This window comes from Phyllobates terribilis, unplaced genomic scaffold (assembly GCF_046119375.1).
Source record: "Phyllobates terribilis strain yellow unplaced genomic scaffold, ASM4611937v1 Scaffold_5__5_contigs__length_657084704, whole genome shotgun sequence".
In the NCBI taxonomy this organism is placed as follows: Eukaryota; Metazoa; Chordata; class Amphibia; order Anura; family Dendrobatidae; genus Phyllobates; species Phyllobates terribilis.
Window position 1 is genome coordinate 483,396,273 of NW_027362765.1, and position 16,997 is coordinate 483,413,269.

At 41.9% G+C, this 16,997-nt stretch overlaps 1 protein-coding gene across 5 annotated transcripts in view; it reads right to left on the reverse strand.

Moving 5' to 3' along the window:
* The window catches only part of PRKG1 (protein kinase cGMP-dependent 1), a 1,639,061-nt gene that overhangs the window by 35,381 nt on the left and 1,586,683 nt on the right, over positions 1-16,997 (reverse strand). For 2 of the 5 annotated variants that reach the window (XM_073685491.1, XM_073685488.1), the window contains exons 11-15: positions 9,497-9,636; positions 9,155-9,244; positions 6,117-6,155; positions 4,617-4,758; positions 2,541-2,704 (exon numbers count right to left, since the gene is read on the reverse strand). In XM_073685491.1, the coding sequence (XP_073541592.1) occupies positions 2,541-2,704; positions 4,617-4,758; positions 6,117-6,155; positions 9,155-9,244; positions 9,497-9,636 (575 nt within the window). The remainder of the gene's footprint in view (positions 1-2,540; positions 2,705-4,616; positions 4,759-6,116; positions 6,156-9,154; positions 9,245-9,496; positions 9,637-16,997) is intronic. The other 3 variants (XM_073685493.1, XM_073685492.1, XM_073685489.1) reach the window with 2 other exon arrangements.

The window sequence follows — 16,997 nt, forward strand, 5'->3', positions numbered from 1 at the left end:
CACTTTTATGTGTCCACAGTAGTGACAGTGTGAATGTGTGACCTCTGCTATATACACTTTTATGTGTCCACAGTAGTGACAGTGTGAATGTGTGACCTCTGCTCTATACACTTTTATGTGTCCACAGTAGTGACAGTGTGAATGTGTGACCTCTGCTCTATACACTTTTATGTGTCCACAGCAGTGACAGTGTGAATGTGTGACCTCTGCTCTATACACTTTTATGTGTCCACAGTAGTGACAGTGTGAATGTGTGACCTCTGCTCTCTACACTTTTATGTGTCCACAGTAGTGACAGTGTGAATGTGTGACCTCTGCTCTATACACTTTTATGTGTCCACAGTAGTGACAGTGCGAATGTGTGACCTCTGCTCTATACACTTTTATGTGTCAACAGTAGTGACAGTGTCAATGTGTGACCTCTTCTCTATACACTTTTATGTGTCCACAGCAGTGACAGTGTGAATGTGTGACCTCTGCTCTATAGACTTTAAAATGTCCACAGTAGTGACAGTGTGAATGTGTGACCTCTGCTCTATACACTTTTATGTGTCCACAGCAGTGACAGTGTGAATGTGTGACCTCTGCTCTATACACTTTAAAATGTCCACAGCAGTGACAGTGTGAATGTGTGACCTCTGCTCTATACACTTTTTTGTGTCCACAGCAGTGACAGTGCGTATGTGTGACCTCTGCTGTATACACTTTTTTGTGTCCACAGTAGTGACAGTGTGAATGTGTGACCTCTGCTCTATACACTTTTATGTGTCCACAGCAGTGACAGTGTGAATGTGTGACCTCTGCTCTATACACTTTTATGTGTCCACAGTAGTGACAGTGTGAATGTGTGACCTCTGCTCTATACACTTTTATGTGTCCACAGTAGTGACAGTGCGAATGTGTGACCTCTGCTCTATACACTTTTATGTGTCAACAGTAGTGACAGTGTCAATGTGTGACCTCTTCTCTATACACTTTTATGTGTCCACAGTAGTGACAGTGCGAATGTGTGACCTCTTCTCTATACACTTTTATGTGTCCACAGTAGTGACAGTGCGTATGTGTGACCTCTGCTCTATACACTTTTTTGTGTCCACAGTAGTGACAGTGTGAATGTGTGACCTCTGCTCTATACACTTTTATGTGTCCACAGTAGTGACAGTGTGAATGTGTGACCTCTGCTCTATACACTTTTATGTGTCCACAGCAGTGACAGTGCGAATGTGTGAGCTCTGCTCTATACACTTTTATGTGTCCACAGCAGTGACAGTGCGAATGTGTGACCTCTGCTCTATACCCTTTTATGTGTCCACAGCAGTGACAGTGCGAATGTGTGACCTCTGCTCTATACACTTTTTTGTGTCCACAGCAGTGACAGTGCGAATGTGTGACCTCTGCTCTATACACTTTTTTGTGTCCACAGTAGTGACAGTGTGAATATGTGACCTCTGCTCTATACACTTTTATGTGTCCACAGTAGTGACAGTGTGAATGTGTGACCTCTGCTCTATACCCTTTTATGTGTCCACAGCAGTGACAGTGCGAATGTGTGACCTCTGCTCTATACACTTTTATGTGTCCACAGCAGTGACAGTGCGAATGTGTGACCTCTGCTCTATACACTTTTATGTGTCCACAGCAGTGACAGTGCGAATGTGTGACCTCTGCTCTATACACTTTTATGTGTCCACAGTAGTGACAGTGCGAATGTGTGACCTCTGCTCTATACACTTTTATGTGTCCACAGCAGTGACAGTGTGAATGTGTGACCTCTGCTCTATACACTTTTATGTGTCCACAGTAGTGGCAGTGCGAATGTGTGACCTCTGCTCTATACACTTTTATGTGTCCACAGCAGTGACAGTGCGAATGTGTGACCTCTGCTCTATACACTTTTATGTGTCCACAGCAGTGACAGTGCGAATGTGTGACCTCTGCTCTATACACTTTTATGTGTCCGCAGCATTGACAGTACGAATGTGTGACCTCTGCTCTATAGACTTGCATCTGTCCACAGCAGTGTGTGACCACCACTCCCCTACATAGTGAATGGAGCAATGGTCATGCATGCCCACCACTGCTCCATTCACAAGAGACGCATTTTCTTCTTATTTGTGGGGTTCGCAGTGGCTAAACACCCATTAATCATACATTTGTATTAGTAATAAATAATGCTGATGGGATAACCCTTTATGACTAATTTTAATGAATTCAAAGTAATTGCAAGGCATATTAGGATCAATCCATGTGCATATTGTAATATCTCACATTTACAAATGTAAGAACATTTTTTAGGTAAAGAAAGAAATCCAGATCCTCTTACTCAGGGTCACACTGAGAGCAGAGCACCATCATTTCTTGCTGCACTTCTATACTATATTAAGGTTTCGACCGTGGCTCTGTTAGGGTCTTATTAAATAAGCATTAACTTACATTGACCATTGCCAAGTCTAGTTCATGCCAAAGCTATAATCAAAGTGACAAGAACATAACTCTGCCACGATTTGCTTTTACTATTTTTATCGTTGCGATTCCCATACCTGCCAGTCAAGAGTTCATACATTAAGATTCCCAGTGACCAGTAGTCTGCTGAAATGTCATGACCTTTGTTCAAGATGATCTCTGGAGCTACATATTCAGGGGTTCCACAAAAGGTCCATGTTTTCTTACCAAAACCTATTTTCTTTGCAAAGCCAAAGTCAACCTGCGAAAGAAGAAGAATATCATCAAAGCCAAGCGGTTGGCAGCATGTTTGCCTCCAGACAAAAGCTAAGCCATCTGCAAATTATATTTCTTCACAGCCCTTGACATAAGATCCAAGGCAGAAAATCATGAGCAGAATAGAATAAATCTGCCATTGTTCATTCCGCATTAAATTGGAATCTTGCACAGTGAGACGTAGAGGCCATATCCAAAAGCAAACTTAGTTTTAATCAGTTTAGGGAACTCAGCAATATATACAGACGTGTTGTTCTTAACCCTTCCTCTCGGGCCAGCTTATGTTAAATGCTGTGAGATGACCACTTTGAAAAATAGAATAAATATTTACAAATTATTTATACTATAATGTGATACTCTGCTGGGAGATGTTTTTGTTTTGTATGTTCGTATGGGGCCATGCTGTGGTTATGATGTGAATTACAGCCTGCCAAGGCTTTTTCTAGCATATTGTCATAATGAATTGAATTTGCATTGGAATCCTGAACTAATTTTTAGTAAAATGAAAGGGGTTATCTGCTATATTTTTTTAAGCTAATAATGGGAAGCTATCCTGGTGAAAAAAAAAACAATAAATAAAAAAGAAAGCATGTTTTCACTGGAATAAACTCTTCACTCCAGTGAGCATGCGTGGCCTCTGCTTTACACACTTGCATGTGTCCACAGCAGTGACAGTGCGTATGTGTGACCACCACTCCCCAAGATAGCGAATGGCGCTATGGTCATGCATGCCCACCACTGCTCCATTCACAAGAGATACATGTTCTCCTGATTTGAAGGTTTGCAGTGGGTAAACACCAATCGATCATACATTTGGATTAGTAGTAAATAATGCTGGTGGGATAACCCTTTATGGATAATTTCAATGAATTCAAAGTAATTGCAAGGCATATTAGGATCAACCCATGTGCACATTGTAATATCCCACCTTCACAAACGTACCAACATTTTTTGGGGGTAAGAAAGATCTGCTTACTCGGAGTCACACTGAGAGCAGAGCACCATAATTTCTTGCTGCACATCTATACTATATTAAGGTTTCGAGCGTGGCTCTGTTAGGGTCTTATTAAATAAGCATTAACTTACATTCACCATTGCCAAGTCTAGTTCATGCCAAAGCTATAATCAAAGTGACAAGAACATAACTCTTCCACAATTTGCTTTTACTATTTCTATCGTGGTGATTCCCATACCTGCCAGTCAAGGAATCAACTCTTCGCTCCAGTGCTGCCAATCAATTGGTCTCTGCTGTGAGCAATGATTCCTCGACCATCAATGACCTGACAGCTGTTCCCACTGATTGGCTGCAGGGTCAGGTGACTGGTGATCAAGATGTCATCACTTACAATCTAGCGGAGATCATTGAGGTGGGGGTGCTGGGACAGGGAGCAGATTCCAGTGGTAAGCATGCTTTCTTTTTCCAGGAAAACCAAAGAAATGAGCTGAAGGCCATTTCATAGACAAAACCCAAGAAAACAAAATGAGCATCTTCAGGTATAATTATCTACCGAGTATCTTCGGCGTGCTCGTATATTATGTTTGAGTCCCTGTGTCCGCATGATTTGCGGCCGTTAGACAGCCTAAACACATACAGGGACTGACTGTTAGGGAATCCTCACATGTGTTGAGGCTGTTTAACAGCCATAAATCATGCAGACGCAGGGACTCGAACATAATATACGAGCACGACAAAGATACTCGGAAAGCACCTGAGCATGCTCGGTTAAAGGGTTAAACGAGCACCCTTGCTTCATCACTAGTGAGTACATCTATATAGATAGAACTTGAGTTTGTGGGTTTTGGGTAGAGAGTGGAACTTCATAAAATGATAACTACCTTATCAGATTTCCAAATTGAATCCTGTACAATATTAACAATGGCATAAATGTTCCACTCACCAGTTTTGCGTAACCTCGATGGTCCAGAATAAGGTTCTCTGGTTTGAGATCCCTATAAATAATCCCTTTGGAATGCAAGTAAGCAAAGGCCTCAACTACACAAGCCGTATAAAACCTTGTCGTAGAATCTTCAAATGAACCTCTGGAAGAAACAGCATGCGGTCAGACATATCCCCTGTTTTATCAACATACGCAGTTTATATATAATACAAATCACAGTCACAATGTCCAAAAGACTCACATTCAACACAATGGCTGTTGAATGACCTTAGTACAGCAGATCTGACTGCCTAAGGTGTCAACACAATTCAGTACAATGATCAAATACTTATGCAATGAGAAATTAATTATGCAATGGATACGGATACGGTGAACAGCGTCTCCAACATCTACCAGCATGCTATGGAAATAATAATGCTAATAATCACATTGTATCTCAGGAATAAGGCCCCAGAATGCATTAGATGAAAATAGATCTTTCGTTGGTCGTCAGTGGCCCCATTCAGGAGAACATCTCAGACAATGTTGGATTTTTGGGAGTGATTGATGCAGCCTATGAAAATCATTGGCCAAGAAAATCAAATGTGTCTAATGTTTTCCTCAAACGATTTTGAATATTCAAGGGTCAGTCGGCATCCGAAATAAACGATCATTCATTTCAACAGACCTGTCGATGGTTGTTTGTTATGATCGAAATTGACCATTTCATAAGCTTTTGATCTAATGTGCATGGGCTCCCAAATATATAAAAACTTTATGTAGCTTAAAAAAACATATTGTAATGGCCATATATATAAAAGTTGATGAAAAGTTAGAGAAGAAGCCATAGTTTGGTAATTAAGGAACTTTGTTTTGCTGCAGTGGCCATTTTTTGCAAAAGTGATGTCATATTGGTTGTCCTCGTGAAATTGACTTCCCCATAAAGGATTTGACAACCAGTATGGCTGAACTTCCTGTTGCGATTTTTCGATCTGCTTTATATTAAAAAGGCTAGAAAAAGATGACTGGGAGTTTCACAACTTCTGACTGGTTACTAATATCCTACATCCATGGAAAAATTGAAAACGCAAGTCTAACAAGTATACTGCACAATGTTTGCGCTCCCGATGAGAAGGGGTTCAAGAAATATGGGGTGACTAATTATTCTAAGTTTTATTCTAGCTTTATTATGACACATACAGTGCTATATACAAGAAAATGCAATGGTTTCAACATGACAAGCGTTCACTTTAACACATAGATGAATAGCCAACATGACACAAAGGTAAATAAATGTATACATAGAGAAAATGAAACACACCCATCAATTGTTTGTGTGTTAACCAGTATGTACAGACAGCAATAGGCAACGTCATTTTCCCGTAATGAAGAGAAATAAAATTGCATCTCATTTTAGTTCATATCAGCTCAATGCAACAGTACGGGGAGCTATAGACCTCCCTGCATACATGCTGGTCATACCACACAATAAGAACATATATAGCAAAATAAGGTTCATACTTGTACACGTTTTGAGTTATTCCTGCTGCTGTTTTGCTGCTTATTTGTTGTCATGTGATTGTAATTGATGGGGAAAAGAGCAAAATGCAAAGTAAAGTCATAATTCCTTCAAGCACAAAAAGCAGACTGGTTGTAATGCATTGTCATTGGGCGCAGACGCATGGATTTCTCAACATTATTCTGATATTTTTTAGCCATCATCAGAATATCATGTAAAGTAACACACCAGTCTATACATACAAAGGAGGTACTTGTCTGTCATTTTTATAACCGGCAGCTATTCTTCCCAACTCCAACATACAGGGAAAGAAGCGTATAGAGGGTAAATAGACCTGTATGGGTCAACAGTTTCATATGACTATGCAATCAAATGATTGGCTCTTTTCCTAGCTACATGTATTGTTGTAAGACTCTTGGTCCTCCTGTATTGGGATCTTATGTGACTAATTTTCACATAATCGGACTTACTACTACGTCATGGGTATAACCAGACAGCTGACTGCAATGTTGCCTGCTCACTACACTCTGGTACTGGATACACAGGGACAATTGCCTCTATCTTATTGGCTTTAGATACTTTAAATAGTTACCCTGCCAGCATCTTATCACCCCTGGACGTGCGTCGGGAGAGGTGGGTCCCTGGCTACATATCCCACAAGTAACTCTTTTATTTAACATCATCTATATGTGGGAACACATACGTGTTTACTGGATGGTTTCAGAGTGTATTTGTATATATTTTAATTCTTAGAGCTATAAATGAGTGGAATACTTGATTTTGTCTCTGCCATACCTCTCATTTTGACTCTTTATATATCCAAATAATGTACTATCTATTGTCATTTTTTGAAGCATATAGTAGTATTCTTTATAAACAATCTTTTGGCTTATTATGGTAATTATTTATTGATTCACAGTATATAGGATGCATATTATGACTGTGTAGGATATTGACATCTTTCTCATAGGGGTACACATTGTTAGCCTCACCTATGTTATCTCATTATAGATATACAGTATATATATTTTTCTTATATATATTTGTATAAATAAAGCTATTACATATATTTTTACTTGCCTTGTGAGAAAGTTTCTTTTTATTGGAGTTATTTATATTTATGCTTTTTGGCCCCGTTACATGGATTGTGGCTTTAGGAGTTTTTCACATTATTTAAAGGGTTATTCCCATGTTCTTATGAAAGTAAAATTGAGAAGTGCTCTAAAAAATAAGCAACTTTGCAATTTACTTGTTACTAAAACAGCTTTCCAGTCTCAAGAAAGTAATGAATTCTTATTTTATCACTTACTGCACATGGCCTAGGTCTAGCAGTGGTGGCCAAATATGCACAGTGCTTACAAGCTCTTTCCAATAGATTGTGTAAGTGCTGCTCTGTCACTTCCTGGGTTAGTCGGAGTGAACACTCAGCTCCTAATTCGGCAGCTGCTGTGCACTGTTCTCCTACGATCCTGCAGAGGCAAAACTGCTTCATAGAACAGCATAGAAGCGCACACAGTTTGGGCCAGAGGTGCAACAATGCCACTGGTCTAAACTGTCAATCAAAGGTGAGCGCACTGCTCCCATTAGGCAGGAAGCCGAGAGGTTGGGGTGTGGTGTGATTCTGCAGAAAATCATGGGAATAAACCTTCAATAATACATCAGCCATTGTGCACAATGCTCCTAAATGCTCCTAAAAGCTGGACAACCAAATAGTCTTTGAGAACATCACATCTGGTTTTTCATGGTAGATTCATATATACAGCTACTGTATACAGTGGCGACATCAACATGAACATTTCTAAAAACAGAGCACTTCTACCTTAAATCATATGTAGCACGATGCAAACCAGTGATAATTTCATGATACCAATTCACATTCTAGATTTAAATGTGATCACTATCCATCATGAAATCTCATGGCGGTCATTGGCGCAAGCACAAATAGTCAGCAGTATCACAACAAGAGAGGAGGAGGTATGTATAAGCAGACAGGTAGCACTAAATATATATCAACATGATTTTATTATTAATAAAGACTGAACAAACATGCAGGGTTAAAAACAATTAGAAAAGCACAACGCTTGAATATAACAGTGAACACACCAAAATATAGTAAAGGTCAAAACCTCAATCCCCAAGTAAAGCCTATAGTCTAGAGGTGACAGTGTACTAATGTACACCAGCGAGGCCAAGAAGACCGCAACCCCACGCGTATCGCCACTACCACGGTGGCTTCATCAGGGGAGAAGTGGTGATATGCGTGGGGCTGCGGTCTTCTTGGCCTCTCTGATGTACATTGGTACACTGTCACCTCTAGACTTCAGGCTTTACTTGGGGATCCCATAATGCTGGTATAGGGACAATCTTCTCCCTCCCATCTCTTTGGTGACGTATGCATTTTCCTGTGAATAGTGCCTACAGCACTTTCTATCAACGACACATATATATGTTTTTGGTAGTATTACTTGCATTGATACTTTAATTTTATTGTTGAATAGATGAGAGAGGGGATTATATGGTATATATATGTGCTTATTGGTGGCACTCTTTGAGGTTTTGACCATTACTATATTTTGGTGTGCTTCACAGTTATATTATAGTGTTATATTCAAGCGTTGTGCTTTTCTAATTGTTTTTAACCCTGCATATTTGTTCAGTCTTTATTAATAATAAAATCATGTTGATATACATTTAGTGCTCCCTGCCTGCTTATACATACCTTCTCCTCTCTTGTTGTGGTATCAGCTTGATTTGGGTATGTGACGGGTTGAGCAATACTCTACATTTTCGATCGTGCCCTCCTTTCTCTTTGAGTAGCAAATCGTCAGCAGTGGCGCAACACTGGCCCCAATAACCAGGGGTGCAGACATAAATCCTTAATTACAAATTATAGGGATAAAATAGGATAATGTTGCTCCAAGCATGAGTTTTCAGGCCAGAAAATGGCCAATGTTGGCTATGTTGCTTGCAGGTCTTCATAAAATAGTAGCATATAGCATTGCTCCTATGACCTGGATAGGGTTTGGCACAGAATACATACCTGTCCCTGAGAATAGTCCAAAGCTCTCCACCTAGACAGGCTTCCATCAACATGTACAAATACTTGCTGTCCTTAAATGTTCTGTATAACCTGAAAAAGGACACATTATGTTATCCATTTATACAGTCTACCAGCAACGACCCCCAAACTATCAGTAGGGACATGACATTGACCTGACATGTCACCTGCACTCATTATAAAGCAAACATGACTTTGGAAAAAAATCATGCTGCATCTTATAATTGTGAACTTGACCATCACGAAATGGATATTTGTCCCTGGCCTTTACTAGCCACCAATTTTGGAGCCATTCTGACGCGTTATATGGGTCACATATCTTACCTTACAATGAAGTCAGAGTGAGCACTTTGCATTATCTGTTTCTCGGATCGAATGTGTTCCTGTTGCCTCGTGTCCACTATGTGTCGCTTTTTAAGGATCTTCATTGCAAATGTTTTGGATTCTTCACTTTTCAGCTGTACCTATAAGGGGAAACGTCCAATAAGATATTATTGCACATCCATAATGTACACAGAGAACAGGAACATTAAAAAGTTCATGCTCCATTACCATTTCAGTATTAATGTAAAGAACTGAAGTGGACAAGTCTGAACCATGTTGGTGGTTTTATACATTAATAGAAATCTTTGTGATGGGGACTCTGCATTCTGAGTAAAATCTCTCCCTAAATAGTATAATCCTACACAGGGTTCATTCACTACCAGACACCTGGCCAGACTAATCTGGATCATTTGTCCTATGACTGAGAGGTGCTGGAATCTGTCCAGATCAGTACATAGAGGAACAGCATGTTACCACCCTTCTGAAGTCCTTCAGAACATACTCGAGAAGTGTAAAGCAAGATGGTGAGTGACCCCATGTAACAGAACATTGCTGGGTACATGGCTGGTTTTTCGTAGTAAAAATGCTCTACTGGTAATTGTCATGTGTCAGAAATATGTATTTTTAACTGTTCTAACTGATTTTCTGTTTCTGTGCATCTCAATTCCTGAGATATTGCCCCCTCTTCCTTTTTCTGCCTTGTATGGAAATTTAGACTTATTAGTAAGGGACTATGATCCTCGTGAAGATGTAGAACGAGCTAAAAAGCTTGTAACAGAACTTCAACATGACGTTTCAAGGATGGAGCGAGACTGCCATCTACTGGCCAGAGACAGTCAAGCGGAACCAAAATACACAAAGGAAGTTGCAGGCAGGGCAGATTCAGAGGCTGGACCCGATCAGGTGACTTCCAGGAAGGAGTTCAGAGAGATAAGAGGCCAGCGCGCCAAACCTGAGGGGTCTTTGGCGCCAAGCAGCAGAGAGGAGCAGACGTGCTCCCTGCGTCCTGAGAAACCCCGCGTGACAGGCCAAATCCAGAGGCCTGAGAGGTGCTCCAGCCGGGCACCGGTAAAAGAGCTCCGGATCCCTCACAGTTGTGACTCGAGTGCTGTGCCTGCTGAGGATACTAGGAACCTGATCGCTGTGCTGAGTGAGTTCGCGGAACCCGACGTCGGCCGCCGACAGACGAGGCCTGGACCCCCCTATCCAAGGCTCGAGAGACTGCCCCCAACAGCCAAGCAGAGAGGAGCTGCATACGTGAGCAGGGCCGTCACTTCCACTGCTCACCCACGGTACCGGGGACAATTGGGTTTAAGTACTCAGGTTGGGAGGGGGACGGTTGGGGCTAAAGTAGCACAACGTGATTTAATTGAATTCATCTGGAAAGAGACTCACGGCCTAGCGGGAATAACCGGTGACCCCCGCTAGGGCCAAATTCACGGTTAAAGAACTTGTGTGGTGCTTCTCATGCTTGAGGGCATCACCTTACTTTAAGAGACTGCGCCTTACTTTAAGAGACTGCGCCTTATTTTAAGAGACTGCGCCTTATTTTGAGAAATTTCGTATTTTTCCGATATTTCAAACCACTGTTCTTTACCCTTGTTGCTAATCCCTTGTTTCAGTATACCTGTTGTATAAAACTGTTTACAAACATCTCTGACTGTTCTCGCCTTGTGTCTCTGTGCGTTGCATTCCGGCACCTGCATTACAAAGACGCCTGCAGAGAAGAGTTGAAGATCAAGCTCTCTTGGCCAATAACTATATTTACATACAAAGAAGAAGGAGCCATATCTCAGGAACAGAAAGAAGCGCGATCCAAAAAACAACCTCAGATTCAGGAGAACAGATCCATGTAGACCAGGTAAAAAGATTACATATTTATGACAGGTTCTCTCCCATTGGTTTCTTACAACTATGAAAGTTATCACCTAACCAAAGCATAGGGGCCCCGAAATCTCCAGTATAAATGGAATGGATTCATTGTTTTTGGACTACCAGAGATATTGGAGCGTGGCATCTCCCCAGTCCCATAGAGAATGAAAGTGAGACTCCTGTTCTCAGGATTGTGAGGATCCCAACGGTTGGACCTCCATCAACCCACATGTTGGGAATAAACCATACTGACCCCACAATAATTAATGGAGTCACTCTGCTTCCATTTGTCTGTTCCTAAAATGAAACAACAAGACTGGTGTAGTTCATACTGGTCTTGATGAGGAGGGGTGCTGGAGTTAGGTGTGCTCCTCTTCATGAGCCACACCAGACAGGTGCGTCATACCACTAATCCTACTCCAGTCCCTGCTGGAGTAAGATTCATGGCATAGCGGCTGTCGCCATGGCCCCATCCTGCTCCAGTTTCACCCACTTCACTCCAGCTGGGCAAAAAAGGTGAAGAACATCGAAATGGCAAAAGTTTAGAGCAGTCTTGAGTTGCGGCAAAATTTTGTGACTTCTCAAAATTTTTCATCCTAGAATACTGGCGTAAAAGCTTTGATGGATCAGGCCCATTATACATAATTGTAAATACTAAGACAGCATACGTGAGCCAATTTACATCAGTAGTACCCCTGTGTAAATGTGTGGTAAGGCAGTATTCACACATCCCCGTGTGCCACTGTCCGTGACGCACTAGCCGGCTTCGTGACACCTGATCCAAACAGTCTCATGAGGCTGTCGGATTTGTGTCTGCGTACTTATTAGTACACCTAAGTAAATGGGGTAAATGGGTGGCAAGTCGTAAATCCACCTAGCTTGGTCAATTTATAATGCAAATTTACTTATTTTTTTCATTTTAAGGCAATGTGAGCTTTATACAATTTAACCCTGAATGCTGCTGCTATAATACTCTGTGGATTTACTACTTACAATTTGCAGCAAATTTGCTACAGTAGCACCCACCGGTAACTAGTAAATGCTTTGATGCTGCTTCATTACTAAGGATATATTTCAGATTAATGAGAAATTAGTAAGTTCAGCCACTCGGCTGAGCAGCACACATGGTGATACCGCTACACATGTAATAATTTTATACAATTTGATTATAGATTTATTAATGTGTAGGTTTCCATTTCAATATAAGCTCAGTCTTATGACTTTGTCTCAAATGTCCCCTGGCAGGAGGCAGCGAGGCTCAGTCACACAGCAACCGGATCAGGGTTAACCTTTGAAATTAGACCCAAGCAGCCTCCAGAATCACCTTGATCCTTCTAGGTTTTCTTCTTTCTATTAAAGCTTATTTCTAAGTAAGTGGACAAGAAAAATGATATTGTCCTGGCTATGTATTCAAGAATAAAGCAGACCTGTCATCAGATTTTACAATCCAAACTGCACAATAATATTAAACTGATTTCTTAGACCTGATGAGGCTGGTATAGTCACTCTGAAATCCCATGTCAGAATGGCTGTATAATCATGATTTTAACATGAGTATTTTAATATAGCCCTGCTGCTCATTTCATTATAAAACTTGACAATTTTCATAAAAGATTATATAACAATTCTGAAATGGATTTTCAAAGTAAGTACACCAGTCTCATCAAGACTAACAGATATATTTGACCCCTTAAGGATACAGCCAATTTCATTTTTGTTTTTTATCATTTTTCTACCTTTTATTCAAACAACCATAGCTCTTTTATTCTTCCGTCAACATAGCTATAAGAGGGCTTTTATTATTTGCGAGATTAATTGTAATTTTCAATGACTACATTCATTTTACCGTATAATGTGCTGGAAAACGGTAAAAAAAAGTGAGGTGGAATGGTGAAACAAAATCGCAATCTCGTCACTGTTTTTTGGGGATTTAATTTTTATAGTGTTCATTGAACAGTAAAAACGACCTTGCAACATGATTCTTCACTTCAGTACAATTTTGGCCACAACAAACTTGTATAGTTCTTTTTACTATATTTGTGACTTAAAAAAATTTTGAACTTTGTAAAAATATATATATATTTTTCTGTTTGATGGGGTTGTTTGAGGGCTTGATTTTGGGATGTCAAACTGTAATTTTGAATGGCACATTTTTTGTTCACCTTTTATTGGATATATTTGTGGGATATGCAGAATTTATTTTCAAAATACCTTAATTTTTATGTGGGGAAAAGGGTGTGATACAAATGTCTATGTTTTTATAAGGGACTTGAGCCTGTGATCACTTGATTACACTGTATACTGGAATAACACAGTATGCTATGGCATAGAAATCCATCGGCACCCATTGATCATGTTGCAGGGATGTGGGGGGAAAGGTGCCAGGACATCCAGGTGGCATCTTACATGCTGCAGTCAGTAATTGACTGCATCATTTAAACGGGTTACCAGCAGAGATCGGAGCTTTCAACTCTCCGATCACTGCTGTTAGTTTAAGCTTAGCTCCCGACCCTGCTCCACACACCCAGAACTGCTCCATGATGAATATATCCATTATGGACCATTAAGAGGTTAATACTGTAAGAAGTTGATATTTTGATATCTTGTGACCTATGTGTGACAGATTTGCTTTAAAAGGGGTATTCCCATCTCCAAGATCCTATCCCAATATGTAGCATGTGTAATAGTAGTAATATTAGCAAATATGTCCAATGGAAATCTAGTATAGTTCTTCTAATTCGCTACATCACTTACCCCCTGTGCAGGGCATTGTATTAGCTAACTAACTGTTACTATATGAGTGGTTGTAACCATGGATACTTAAGCTACTGCAATGCCCTGCACATGGGGTAAGCTACAGAGCGAATCAGAAGAACTATACTTCATTTCTAATTGGAGGTATTTGCTAATATTATTATTATTACACCTACTGCATATTGGGATAGGATCTGGGAGAAGCTTTAAATGTCAGTTACTATGCTAAAATCAGATACTTCCACTTTTAGAGATATATATTTTTTATCATCTAAAAGATATAAGAATATAGAAATCAAGCAAAAAAAACAGAAACAGGAATGACTGCTGTCTTGGAACATTTTGGTTACTCACTAAGTATGTTATGGGTCAAATTACAGTAGACATTGCTAATTTCAAGTATTCTTCATTGATTCATTATTAGAACACTATCTGCTGTCTACATCAGTACAGTTAAGGCCGACATAATGTTACTAGCTATTGAACCCGTTCTACGCCCGAGTGGCGAGCATTTTTATTGGTATATGGTCTCTTATGCTGGTATGTGCTGCCCCCCTCCTGGTATTTGTGCTGCCCCCATCCTGTCCCCACCATCCTATCCTGGTATGTATGGCACCCCTCATCCCCATCCTGGTATGCATGGCACCCCTCATCCCCAATCCTGATATGCATGGCTCCCTCATCCCCAATCCTGGTATGCATGGGTCCCTCATCCCCAATCCTGGTATGTATGGCACCCCTCATCTCCAATCCTGGTATGCATGGCACCACTCATCCCCAATCCTGTTATGCATGGCACCCCTCATCCCCAACCCTGGTATGCATGGCATCCCTCATCCCCAATCCTGATATGCATGGCACCCCTCATCCCCAATCCTGGTATGCATGGCTCCCTCATCCCCAATCCTGGTATACATGGCTCCCTCATCCCAAATCCTGGTATGCATGGCTCCCTCACCCCATCCTGGTATGCATGGCACTCCTCATCCCTATCCTGGTATGTATGGGCCCCTCATTCCCAATCCTGGTATACATGGTACCCATCATCCCTATCCTGGTGTACATGGTACCCCTCATCCCTATCCTGGTATGCATGGCACCTCATCCGAATCCTGGTATGCATGGCCCCCCACATCCCTATCCTGGTATGCATGGCCCCCTCATCCACAATCCTGGTATGCATGGCTCCCTCATCTCCAATCCTGGTATGCATGGCACCCATCATCTGCAATCTGGGTATGCATGGTACCTCTCATCCCCAATCCTTGTATGCATGGCACCCCTCATCCCCAATCCTGGTATGTATGCCTCCTCATCCCCCAATCCCGGTATGCATGGCACCCAATCCCTCATCCTAGAATGCATGGCACCCCTCATCCCTATCCTGGTATGCATGGCACCCCATTCATTATCTTGGTATGCATGGTACCCCTCATCCCTATTCTGGTATGAATGGTACCCCTCATCCTGGTATGCATGGCACCCCATCCCTTATCCTGGTATGCATGTTACCCCTCATCCCTATTCTGGTATGCATGGCACTCCTCACACCCTAATCCTGGTATGCATGGTCCCCTCACCCCCAATCCTGGTATGCATGGTCCCCTCACCCGCCAATCCTGGTATGCATGGTCCCCTCACCCCCCCAATCCTGGTATGTGTGGTACCCCCAATCCTGGAATGCATGTTCCCCTCACCCCCCAATCCTGGTATGCATGGTCCTCTCACCCCCCAATCCTGGTATGTGTGGTACCCCTCACCCCCCAATCCTGGTATGCATGGTCCCCTCTCCCCCCAATCCTGGTATGCATGGTCCCCTCACCCCCCAATTCTGGTATGCATGGTCCCCTCATCCCACAATCCTGGTATGCATGGTCCCCTCACCCCCCAATCCTGGTATGCATGGTCCCCTCACCCCCCAATCCTGGTATACATGATCCCATCACCCCACAATCCTGGTATGCATGGTGCATGGTCCCCTCACCCCCCAATCCTGGTTTGCATGGTCCCCTCACCCCCCAATCCTGGTATGTGTGGTACCCCTCCATCCTGGTATGCATGATCCCCTCACCCCCCAATCCTGGCATGTATGGCACCCCTAATCCCTTTCACGCTGCACACACATACAAAAAAATAAACACTTATACTCATCTTTCTTCCCTGTGCTCCAGAGCTGCTGTGTCCTGTTCTGCCAGAGGCCGGGGGAGGAGTGTGGCACCAGAGTACACGCGTGTCCATACTGGTGCCATTTTGCTGAAGACACACTGCAAATGTATCCTCAGTAAAATGGTGCGGGATAGCGCTATGCGCATGTGCCGATTCTGACGCCTCACTTCTGCCCCGGTCTCCGGCGAAGAGAGGCGCCATGTCAACGCTCCTCCCGGTCAGGTAAGTATGTAAGTATGGTGCCGGAGATCGCGGTATATGTTCAGTGCCTACGCATACCGTGATCTCTGGCGCCATACACTCCTCTTACCTGTAATGGCTCGATGCGTTCTTCTGTCTGGAGCCAGACTGCGCAGGCGTGTCGCGCTTGCACAGTCTATAAAGGCTTCAGATAGAGACACGCATCCCCGGTTATATTATAGATATAGATTGGTGATATGTCAGTTATTACAGATCTTACTGTATATTGAACAAGTATTGCATCTAGGACCATTACACTATGGCATACAGATCAAATACTATGTTCCTGCCCGGTTCATCATTTGTGGGTTGTTTTTTTTTAAGTGACTTTTCTTTTTTGTCACATGTGATTTGTGGATATTACGCAAAATAAAAAATGCTCTTTATTTTCTGTTTTTAACCATTTTGGGCCTTTTAAGAGCAAAATGTCACATGTTCATTTAAAAATGTTGTACGCAACTCTAACATT